Source organism: Myripristis murdjan, chromosome 3 (genome assembly GCF_902150065.1).
Source record: "Myripristis murdjan chromosome 3, fMyrMur1.1, whole genome shotgun sequence".
NCBI classification, from domain to species: domain Eukaryota; kingdom Metazoa; phylum Chordata; class Actinopteri; order Holocentriformes; family Holocentridae; genus Myripristis; species Myripristis murdjan.
Window position 1 is genome coordinate 23,765,863 of NC_043982.1, and position 12,087 is coordinate 23,777,949.

Below are 12,087 nucleotides of genomic sequence, written 5' to 3' on the forward strand. Positions count from 1 at the left end.
CCCCTTCTCTCAGCAAAAACGTTTTCAGCCAAAATTCAAAAGCTACTGTATGTCATAAAAGGAGGACGTTGTCCATTCATGTGTTATTCAGCAGTCATTCACATTGCAGTTTCATTCCAGCCAGCACTTGTGACAGGAGAGGCTTATAAATAGTTTGACTGGTTAATATAGTAAATCTACAGCCAATCATTTGGCCAGGCAGGTTAAGCTTTGCAATGAAAATCCTGCACTTCATTGAATGGATGACTTATTTGTGATGGCTCAGCTGACTGGAGCCATCTTGGTCCACTGTGATGTGGTTTCTGTGGCTGTGTCTGAACTTTGGCCTTTATTCAGCAGTAGGCTGTTCACTCTCAGGTACCAAACAAAAGATGGAAGCCATAGCAGGTCACCCTGCTTCTTTTATATAAACCCTTTGAACTCCAATTTCCCCCTAATTTTAGCCTAAAGTAGCTTTAAACAAAAAAAAAAAAAATGCATATAATGCATAAAAACACTTTTTATGCATTATATGACAATGTTATACATATTCTGTACCTGCTGGTTGCAACACTTTGCTGAAGCTACATCACACTTACATACTGAGTGAAATATTCAATCCTTTACATTAGATAGAAGGTATCTAGATATGTTACGCATCATTTTACACACATTTCCCTGTAATTCAGTAGGACATATTTGGTATCTTTGGAAAACTTTGGATGCTCATTGAATTGTGAGTTTGTCATTGCCACACAGCAAATGTTCATCAATGATTTGGTTCACTGATGGTTTAAAACAAACGGTGGTACAAGTTTGTACCCCACTGGAATGCTGTGTCCCATTTTCTGTAGTTAGTTTGTACTTGTATTTAGAAATCAGTGATTTTATTTTATCCTGACCCTGTTTTTCTCTCCGTTTCTGCCTTGACCAGATGCGTCGGAGGAGTTTTTTGAGTATGATGCCGAGGAGTTTCTGGTCTTCCTGACCCTGCTCATCACAGAGGGAAGAACACCAGAATGTTCAGTGAAGGGCAGGACCGAGGGGCTGCACTGTCCCCCAGCCCAGTCGGCCATGCCACCTCTCCACAAGCACGAGTGCAGTGACAAACTGCCGCAGGTAACACACCCATATGCATGCATGTTTGCATACACGACCTCAAATGTCTTAAGCTTAAGCACAGCCTGATGCCAGGTTTGGTCCCTACTGCCCTCTTCCTTCCACTGGGGCTTGTTCCTGCCACATTGGTGGCATTTAGACTTGTAAAGTCATGAGCCATGATATTCAGTCTTGTCTTAGCTGGCACAGTTCAACATGGAGGCGTGGTAGTGAATTATGGGCCACTGTCCAATTTTTGAGCCATTCAATAAGATTAGACAGTGAGATGAGACAGTGAAATTTAAAACCCCAAACAGAATCAAAGACACTGTATCTTATAGCCACTGCTGCAGCAACCTGCCAACGCTCAAAATACACAGTCTCTTCAACAAAGACACACTGGGTTAGAGTTAACCTGTGCACCTGAAGGCTTTGACCTCTTCGTTATGCAGCAGGAGCATCTTGTTGAATCACATATGATTCTTCTTGCTTGTGTCTTGACTGAGTGATGCTCTGTGCACAAGAAGGGAACTACTTTGAATCTAATAATACTTAAAAATTGCTTTATCATGGCATGCCGCCTCTAACTCGCTGCCAGCCTAGATAACGGCCTGTATTTCTTATGCAATGGACTGCCATTTGGTATTCTTAAATCTAATTTATAATTCAGGCATTTATCCAGAGTCACAATCAATGTGCCTCATTCATTAATAGGTGTGTAGAAAAAGTGTACATGCAAGATTGTGTCCCCTGAGGTTGAAGTTTGTTCATTTGAGTGGTCTGAGACAGTTCTGGATTTGTTTGTAGAGTAAGGACAAAGTCTAGTCAGATCATACTGATGACTCCCAAAATGTTCCCAATAAAATGTTCAAATGCAGAGTTTAAGCACAGATATGTGTGTTTGCACTGTTTGTGAATGAGGCCCAATGAGTGCAAGAGCAGAATAAGATTGACCTCCAAGGCCACCAACATTACATGCAACTCAGATATGCGAGGGTCAAAGCCACATTGCCCAAACAAAGGTTGAAAGACATAAAATATTATTATCCCATGTCAGGTGGAAATATTTTTATTTATTTGAGCCCAAACATTCAGCCGGAATCAAGGCTCTGTTGGCTTCATTCAGGTCCCGTCTTCTTTGCCCCCATATTTCAAGGTTCTGTTACTAACTTGTGTTAATGAACACTCACACTGCATTTATGTGTGTGTGTGTGTGTGTGTGTGTGTGTGTGTACAGTGTCGGCAGGCCAGGCGGACCCGTTCGGAGGTGATGCTGCTTTGGAGGAACAGCATCCCCATCATGATCGAGGTCATGCTCCTACCAGACTGTTGCTATGGTGATGAGTGCCCCCCCAGTGACCCTATCAGCGATCCGGTCATCAAACAAGATGCTCTGCTGCTGGAGAGATGGACCCTGCAGCCTGTTCCCAGACAGTAAGACACACACGCACACACACACACACACGCGTGCACACACACGTAATCTCATTATTTTGACTTGGACATTGAACAGTGCTAGAAGAAAGTGGTAAAATGTGTTGTACACCCATATTCATGCAAACAAGACTCTGTGGTCTCCCAGATTTTGTATAAAATCTGAACTTAACCAAAGGAGTGCATTCAGTATTATGTATTCACAAGAGTGTATTATATATTCACAAAGGTGTATTATGTATTCACAAGGGTGCTGCCACATCCTCTCAACTCATTAAGTCCCTAACCCTTGTTTCTACTGTTTCCACAAGTAATGCTTACACATAGCCTGGTTACTTTAGCATTAGAAGGTATGCACCACATATTAGTGTGTTCCTACAGGCTAATTTTTATACACAATGGCACACTTCTACAGATACACTTGGCCTTTGAAGAACATATCCTAGAACTGTTGTTTAATTAGCCTGGCAAATTGGCCCACTTATGATATACTGATTACTCGCATTGCATACACACACACACACACACACACACACACACACACACACACACACACACACACACACATAAATACATACATAGGCAGATTACAAGGACTCTGAAGAAGGCTTACATCCCTAAACTGTTTTCCCAGTAACCAGTGAAACTGGCACATTTCTAGCTTTTGTAACACTGTGTTTCGTAGGAGCGGGGATCGGTTCATCGAGGAGAAGACCCTGCTGTTGGCTGTCCGCTCCTATGTCTTCTTCTCCCAGCTCAGTGCCTGGCTCAGTGCCTCCCATGGCATCGTCCCCAGAAACATCCTGTACAGGTCAGACACAACACGCCAAACCTGGGAAGATCTAAACAATTGGTGGGCTTGGGGGTTAGAGGCTTTCCAATGAGGCTTTTGGATCAGATTCTAAAGGTTTAAAAGAAAAGGTAGAAGTACTATGCAAAGAGCATGCAAATATGTGCTTAAATGAGCCTGTAGTACATTCAAATATCAAGATTAATGTGTTTCCCTAACAGGCCTGTTTGCACCAAAAACAGGTTCCTTTACTTCTGAGATTGTAATTGCCAAGAAGGTTACGTAGCTTTTTGTTTTGTGGTGGTTGGCTGAAATCAGCTTTCTCAATACTGCACCTATCAGTCCATTACACTCCACCTAAGTTAATTTTGTTTCTCAAATACATATCTAGAATTATGCAAATGGACTCTCCTGTAGAAGAAATAGGAAATTTGGTTCCAGGAGGTACAAATTTAATTACAGGGGAAAAAAACAGAATCTTTGGAAGCTTCAAAATTTCCCAGATTCCTAACACAGAGCGCTTTTCAGATTTTGGGCTTCACAATGTTCTGCTCATTGAACCCATCTCTGTCATCTGACTTCACTCTCTCTTTTTCTTTCTCTGTCTTTCCCTTTCTCTTTTTGTTTTTCCTCATTGTTTCTAACAGGATCAGTGCTGCTGATGAGGAGTTGATGTGGCAGTTCTCCCAGCCACCATCAGAGCATCTCTTCCCCGTCCCCAACGTATCCCAGAGTGTAGCGCTGCGGGTTCGGGTGCAGTCGCTCCCTCGCCAACCCACCTACCCCACTCTGGCCTGCAGCATCCATACGGGCCTGCCTCCGCTTTACAGCAAGACCCCCAACCTCAGCCCGAACCTTAACAGCCATGGCGGCCTGCCCATCCTCAAGAAGAACCCGGACGCTAGCAGAGAAAACACCCTCCACAACTCCAACCTGCCTCTCTACAGCAAGAGCCCTAACCCCATGTCCAGCCTTCCCATTAATGCATTACCCATACCGAACCTTCCCATTAACAACATACCAATTAACAGTCTGCCTCACACTGGGGTGCCTCCTCTCTATGGCAAGAGGAGCCAAGAGCCTGGTGACAGCCACAGCCATGCATATCAGAATGGCGAGCTTCCCCAGGTCAACATCCCACACCGCCAGGGCTCCCCACTGTTCCACAGGCCCTCCCACTCCCCCACGCCCTCCCGCTCACATTCCCCCTCCCCACTCCCCACCAGTAAGGCAGGGAGGTGGCTATATTCGTCTCTCAATGGCTCCTCCGACCCCATGCAAGTCGAGGACTATGGGCCCGGCACGAACAGCAGTGAGAGCTCTAAGGGGCCTGCCCCCGAGCCACTGAAGGCCTTCAAGAACTTCTCCCTGGCTGAGCCACCGCGCTGTCCGTCCCCAAGGCCTGTTGCCTCAGAGACGAACCCCCTGATTGGCTCTCTGTTGCAGGAGAGACAGGAAGTGATTGCCCGCATTGCACAGAGGCTCAACTTCTGCGACCCAACTGCACCACCCCTTCCCCCTGGCCTCTTTGCTCCTGATACCCCTCCCAAAGCCATGTGGGGCAGCAGCCATGATGACGTGACTGTCAGTAAGACCAAAGAGCCCGAGGTACCGCCCTATGAGCATGTGGGACGAGTGTGGCCCTCCCCCTTCGACACGCCAGTGACCGATCCTTCTTTTAGCAAACGGGAGAGCTCCTCCCCTAAACCGGCGGCCTGCAGGAAGCTGAAGCTGACTGAGACAAGAGGCAGAGAGGAGGAGAGGAATGGTGAGAAGGAGAGAGACAGAGAGAGGGAAAAAGACAGAGACCGGGAGAGGGAGCGAGAGAGAGACACATCTCTCATTGCCCAGGCAGTGCAAGACATCACCAGACTCATCCAGGAGAGACTTTCTGTCCCTTCTCTGTCTCCCATGCATAGCAGGAGTGGCAGCCCCCTGCACCGCACACACACAACGACGGTCACACACACGGTCCGCACATATTCGCACACCACACACAACCCACAAGCCTCACACACTGCCCATAACGGCTATACCAATGGCCACACACCCAGCCACGAACCTCACAGAGGCACACACACCGCTGCCACCTCCACACACATGCCTGTTTGCACAGACAAGCCCCGAGCTGAACCGGGGACCGAACGCCATTATACCCGGGCCCAGAACGGTGCTCACTTTACACTTGAAGACCCTCAGTTCAGAAGCCAGTCCCACGCCCAGGCTGGTCAGTGTTTACAGACCCCCCTGCAAGAAGAGCCCCGAGTCTGGACGTCCAGCAGCCCCGAAGCCCCCTTCTTTTCCTGCCCCTCTTCCCCCTGTCTGGAGAATGGCCCAAGGTCTACCCAGGTCTACAGTTGGAATCACAGCAATGTCAGCCCTGCCCTGAACTGTAATTTAAGCCAGAACCACAGGAAGCCTCAGTCGCAGATTCAGATGCAGATGCAGACATGTGCACCAATCCAGCCTACTACCCCCCAGGATGAGAACCAGGCACCCCTGGGATCTGGCAGCTCTAGCTCCACTAGTCTGGACATGACACCCCCCAATACTGTCCTGGTAAGGAGCTCCTCATTCAACTGCCCCAGCGATTTTTAAGATCATGATACATTGGCTAAGGGATGTCACGAGAATTGATACTTAGATATCAAGTAAATACCAAAATTTTGACACCAGTACTAGTGTTTTTAGCAACAGTAGTATTAACACAACTTGCTACCTCACATTTTAATTGGGTGTTGTTATTTTAATATAGCTTTATTATGCATGTTTAAATACTGAAACACTTAAAGTTGCAATCATGCTTACAGGCTTGTAAATCAGCCTGAAATTACATTACCACACCACTGTATTTATTGTATAATGGTTTATTCTAATGTAGCCTATATGTCTAAATACTTGAAACAAGTAAAGCTTTTGTTTACTTGCTAAGGTTTGCAATGCAAAATTGCTAGGATTGATTGAAGTGAAAATCGTTTAATTTATTGATGAATTACACCCATATTCTTTTATCAGTTGAATCTAATGTGTCCTCACATCAATCAACCCTGACTTTTGTATCATATGCCTTTAATGCTTGAAGAAAGGTTTTTACATAAAGGAGTCTGTACTGATTGGGGTTTTTCTTTTTCTCCATGCTATTGACTCAAGTGCTAAGAATCATGGAATTTCACTGGTATCAACTACCATGATATTCCTACAAGGGCAACATGTATTATGAACGTAACATTTCGAGGAAATGTAAACTGCACTTTCTCATCATACTTTTATGTCTCATAGTTCAGTTATTGACAGTGGTTTTGTCCAGTTGGGTTGTTTGTGCCCCTTTTTATGTAATCTGATCACATGTTTGGAGGAACGTCTTCATTTGAATACACAGTTTAGTTTTCATGAGTTTCTTGTGAGAAGCAGCTGAGATGTGGTGATCAGGATGGCACACATATGACAATATGGTTTGATGAATGCTGGTGGAACTGGTTTACGAGCCAGCTGTCTTAATTCCTATCCCGGCTCTGTGCTGCAGCGAGCTCACAGCCCCTCCCCCCTGCGGCCCTGCAACAGCTGGAAGAAACAGAATCGACACTCATTAGATGCCACAGCGACCAAGGCCTTCCACCCCTGTACCGGCCTGCCTCTGCTCTCCAGTCCTGTACGACACACACACACGCACACGCTTACAGATACACACAAACATGTACACAATGAAACTGGCTTAGCCCAGACTTGGTAATTGCCAGTTTCTAAGTGGTGGGTTGATTATAAAGACACTTGCACATAAAGGCTCAGGGATACACAAATTCACACAGAGACACACACACACACACACACACACACTGACACTAAAGCTGGCTCAGCCATGATTTGTAATCATTGTCAGTGTCCATGCATGTGCGGTTGTCATAAAACCACACACACTAGCCCTGTTTTCCAGTCATTTGAACCGTGACTCACAGCACTCTCAGCATTGTAAGCCTCTGAGTGTTTGTTCCGGAGAGACTTTGAAATATCCATCAGCAGGTTCTGCTGCTCTTCAGTCTGTGCATAGTTAGTTAGGTTAATATATACACACACACACATGCAGGAGTGTGAGCCATGTGACTCATATGTGCTTCATCAGCCACAGCAGAGCTCTGACTAAGTTCCTGTTGAACTGAGATTTTCAGATCACAAGACTTGGACCTGCATCGTATCCCGATCAGTCTGAGGCACACAAACACACACACCAATACGCTCAACACAGTCACGCAGGCTTATTAACAGACTTACTGGCGCATGTGCAGTACTCACACATACCTATTGTGGCATATAGTACACAAACAGAGAAAGGGATACTATGATATTTTGAAACAAATGTTTCTTCATCACACATGAGATTCATGTGTATAATGAATTCCATGACCCAAAGGCTCTTCAAAAAGTTGTCGTCTGTGTGAATAATGTGATCATGTCCTGTGTGTGTGTGTGTGTGTGTGTGTGTGTGTGTGTGTGTGTGTGTGTGTGTGTGTGTGTGTGTGTGTGTGTGTGTGTGTGTGTGTGTGTGTGTGTGGTGGCAGGTTCCTCAGCGGAAAAACCAGACAGGCTACTTTGACCTGGACACCTCTTTGACTGGCTGTAAGGGTGTCCCATGGGCCTCTGGGAAAAGGTACACAATGTCTCATTTAGGGTCTTGTTTCTGTAGCTAAGGAACACTAACTCAACATGTAGAGACCTGTCCAGATTAGATTAGTTTTACTGGAGTTCAGGATAATTGAGGGCAAGTTTATACTTCAGACAAATGTTGTTTGACGGTGTATGATATTTGATATCCTAGTTATACTCAACATAACGCTGTGTTGTGTGTCTGTGGCAACACAGAAGTGTGTGATGTCTGATGTGGGGTTTTCCCATTAGCATGGCCATACCAACAACTTCAGCTATTTCAGTCAAGGAGTGAAAGTCCCAATCCACAGTTTGTGCCACGCAGGGGCATCACAAAGTGGCTATGTCAGCATGGTCCACTTGGAAGTATGGAAGTATATTTGATTAGTGTTCCCCAAAATGGTATCATAGAACACAACATAAAGGTCATCATGAGATCTGTCTGTGCTGTTTTCTATTATCGGAGTGTCTTAAAGTGTCTTAAATTGTAAGACACTGTAAATTACACACTGTTAAATTAGTCTTTGATGTGTGTAATACATGGCATAAGTTACCTTTAATTGTTTAAGGACAAAGAACCTGTTATTTTTCACCAAACTCCCACATCCTTTTGTTAATTCCACTACTCCAATACTTTATACTGTAATTTTAAAACCTGTTTCTTTTTCTCACTTTGCGACTTTCCAGCTGTCGCTGTGTATCTACCTACCAGCAAAACTAACTCTGAGTCATGAGTTTTAACTGCTTTTTTCTGTGTTAAAAAGTTAGAGATATTAAGTAATTCCTGATGAACTTCAGAAAACAAAACAAAACAAAACCCTCAGTGATTAGCAAACCAGCCATAAAGCCTTTTTCTAGAGATGGCAGTTTCTTTGAACAGCAAATTGCGCTTTAACTCTTTGAACATTACTGCTACTGTTATTATTGTCAGTCAATCAATCAATCAATCAATCAGTCAATCTTTATTTATATAGCGTCAAATCACAACAGATGTTATTTCATGACGCTTTACAGGTAGAGCAGGTAGACCACGCTCTACAAATTACAGAAGAAGAAAAAAAGAAACCCAACAAATTCCCTCCTGAGCATGCTCTTGACCTATAGATTGTATAGATTTCTTTTTTGTCAGTATTAAATGAGCTTGCTAAAATCAAACTACTCAGTGCCTGGTACACAAACAGAGCCTGGCAGAGGGATTGCCTTTGTCTTGAGGGGTCAGGCAAACTGCCACCTGCTGAAGATCTGCTGTACTGCAGCTGCATCTAGAATTATACACATTAAGCTCAAAATGGCAGACACAACTGAACCGGTTTTCTATAAGGAGGGCTCTATAGCACATCTCACGTAAAGCAGGTGTGGTGGCACTTCACTGTTCCTCTCATTGACGCTGCTGAGTTTAACGTTCAGTCCACAGCCAAATAGCAGTCAGTTAAGGCTGCGGCTCGTAAGTTAGTCCGCTAACAAGAAACCAGGTAGCATTCTGTTAAAGACAAACAACTGAAAACTGCCTCTTCTAATTCTGTTTTTCCTGTGAAATATGATGTCACTTCAAAATTAATGTGACTACTTTGTGAGATTACAGAGCATATTGAGTTCATAAGACACTTCATTTCATTTCACCTTGGACCCAATTTTATTCTAGTCTAAGAGAAATGTTTGCTTCTCAAGAACCTAATGACGCTTTGATTTACATTGAGTACAATCAAGCCTATTAAGCATGTTTGTGTGTGTGTGTGTGTGTGTGTGTGTGTGTGTGTGTTCGTTCGTGTGTTTTAACTCTTCAGGTTGTGTTCGAAGAGAGAAGAGGACACAGATGAGCCACAGCAGCTGTTCAGTGCCAGCGCTCCACCTGCCAGTCTCAGTCTGCTGGGAAACTTTGAGGTAGAACAGACACGCACACTTATACACATGCATGCAGCTCAGAGAATGGTTTACCTCGTGCCATTTTGCATCCCCTAATGATTTTTTTTTATTTATAAATAAAATGGCAAACAAACATGCTGCACTTTACTAAAAAGACGCCCAAGTTTACAGGGATCGGGTATGACAGTACTAAAAAACATTAGACACTTTGGTCAGTGACAGATTAAAAAAAAGGTGATTTTCCTGTCTTGGATGGGAAAGGCTTAAGTGAAAATGAAAGGTTTGTTGGATTTTGACCGTAAAACCAGCAAAATGTATGGTGTTCCTGACAGGAGTGTGTATTGAACTACCGCCTGGAGCCTTTAGGGACGGTGGAGGGCTTCACAGCAGAGGTTGGTGCCAGCGGGTCCTTCTGCCCGAGTCACATGACCTTACCTGTGGACGTGTCATTCTACAGTGTCTCCGATGACAACGCTCCCTCGCCATATATGGTGAGCATTTTTTTTTTTTTTCACTTAATCAAAAATTCAATTACTTTGGTTCATTCCTGGCAGTAGAGGAGGCGTCAACTCAAACCACTAGTGCTGTGTGTGTGTGTGTGTGTGTGTGTGTGTGTGTGTGTGTGTGTGTGAGTGAGAGAGAGAGAGAGAGCATCCTCCTAGAGCTGTGTTCTGTTTGTGACATGGTGGTTGTCATTGTGTGTTTTCTCACAGGGTGTGATCAACCTAGAGTCCCTGGGGAAAAGGGGCTACCGTGTACCTCCATCAGGAACCATTCAAGTGGTGAGGAAACTTATTTTTGATGTTGAGTTTTCTTTTTACAGGGGTATAAAGGTTCAAGGAGCAGAATACTTGCTTTGTGGAATTGAAATGGCTGAGAACAAAGAGAGGATCACACCTGGTAATACATGGAAAGAGAGACCCCTATTGGAGAAAGAGGCAAACTCACCATGTTGTACACAGACATGAGGACAGGGAGGTGTGAATTTGATAAGACTTGGCAAAGTGGGGTAATGTTTTTACAGTAGTGGCCAGGCTACCCATAAAAACAAAAACAACAAAAAAAAAACAAGTATGTGAGTCAGCCTCTGGTGTGATTAGGACAAAAAAATAGAAAGATGAATGTGTTGTCTGTTCCTGGCTTTAAAGGTTTCATTACAGTAACGGAATACAGTTTAATGAACTTAGACTGTCGTGCCTGTTCTATTATTTGTCTCTACCTACTTGGCCATTATATCCACATTACTAATAACTCTTTATAAAAAATCTCTTTTGTTAATATCTTACAAAAGCACCTACATTATTGTCACAACATCGACATTGAGGTGTTCAGTCAAAGATATTGTGACATTTGATTTTGTCTGCCCAGTCCTATTACTGTTGCAGTTTGATGTCCATTAGCATGGATCCTCGCACTGAATGCAAGATTCTGTTGTACTTTTACCATATGTGCCGGCATGCTGTAAAGTTCAATTTGTGCCAGTGTTGTCAAGACAAATTCCTGTTCATTGGTGATTAAAGACATACTAATGAAACCTGAGCCCCATGGTTTGAGATGAAATCCCGCCGTGAGTGTAAAACCTGTGCCCTTTGGTTGTCAGACCTTATTCAACCCCAACAAGACGGTGGTGAAGATGTTTGTGGTGGTTTACGACCTACGAGCCATGCCAGCTGGACACCAGACCTTCCTACGCCAGAGGACCTTTTCTGTTCCCGTCCGCCGCGACACCCATACACACACCAGCAGGAAGCCCCTCCCCCTGGGCCAGGGACGTACCCTGCGCTACCTCGTTCATCTGAGGTGAGTTGGCTTAAACACCCATCTGATATATACTCTAGGGATTTTCCAAGGCTACAGAGGCTTACCTTGAGTTCACAGCTGAAGTGGGACGGCTGTGTAGCAGAGGTTATGCATGTGAGCTGCAGCAGCCGGCAGATTACTAGGAGCAGTTCCAGATACCTTCACTGAGTAAAACCTAAACAGGACAACATGGAGGTATCATGAAAATCTGCTGTGATGCAACCAGCAGCTTGTAAAAGTCCACAGGCAAGTTTCTGAGGTAGCCACACTGGTGCTGTAGCTCATTTTGTAGGGCTTTACTCTTTGATGAGGGGCTTGTGGGTTTCTTGGTTTGGAAAATCCTCATACTTCAAGCTTTCATACTCCATTCAAAGATAAAGTGGAACTGTGAAAAAAATAGTGGCTGAATAGTGATTTGAAAACAGCATTTCTGCTTGTATGTGACTGGTTCTTGGTTCATGATCATCGCACTTGTAAAAACTCAA

At 44.4% G+C, this 12,087-nt stretch overlaps 1 protein-coding gene across 1 annotated transcript in view; it reads left to right on the forward strand.

Annotated features, from left to right (window-relative positions):
* atosa (atos homolog A) overlaps positions 1 to 12,087 on the forward strand; it is a 39,122-nt gene that overhangs the window by 24,580 nt on the left and 2,455 nt on the right. Inside the window, exons 2-11 of the mRNA XM_030081982.1 lie at positions 914 to 1,098; positions 2,315 to 2,511; positions 3,197 to 3,322; positions 3,949 to 5,860; positions 6,825 to 6,950; positions 7,855 to 7,943; positions 9,724 to 9,820; positions 10,135 to 10,293; positions 10,516 to 10,584; positions 11,403 to 11,602. Of these exons, the coding sequence (XP_029937842.1) occupies positions 914 to 1,098; positions 2,315 to 2,511; positions 3,197 to 3,322; positions 3,949 to 5,860; positions 6,825 to 6,950; positions 7,855 to 7,943; positions 9,724 to 9,820; positions 10,135 to 10,293; positions 10,516 to 10,584; positions 11,403 to 11,602 (3,160 nt within the window). The remainder of the gene's footprint in view (positions 1 to 913; positions 1,099 to 2,314; positions 2,512 to 3,196; positions 3,323 to 3,948; positions 5,861 to 6,824; positions 6,951 to 7,854; positions 7,944 to 9,723; positions 9,821 to 10,134; positions 10,294 to 10,515; positions 10,585 to 11,402; positions 11,603 to 12,087) is intronic.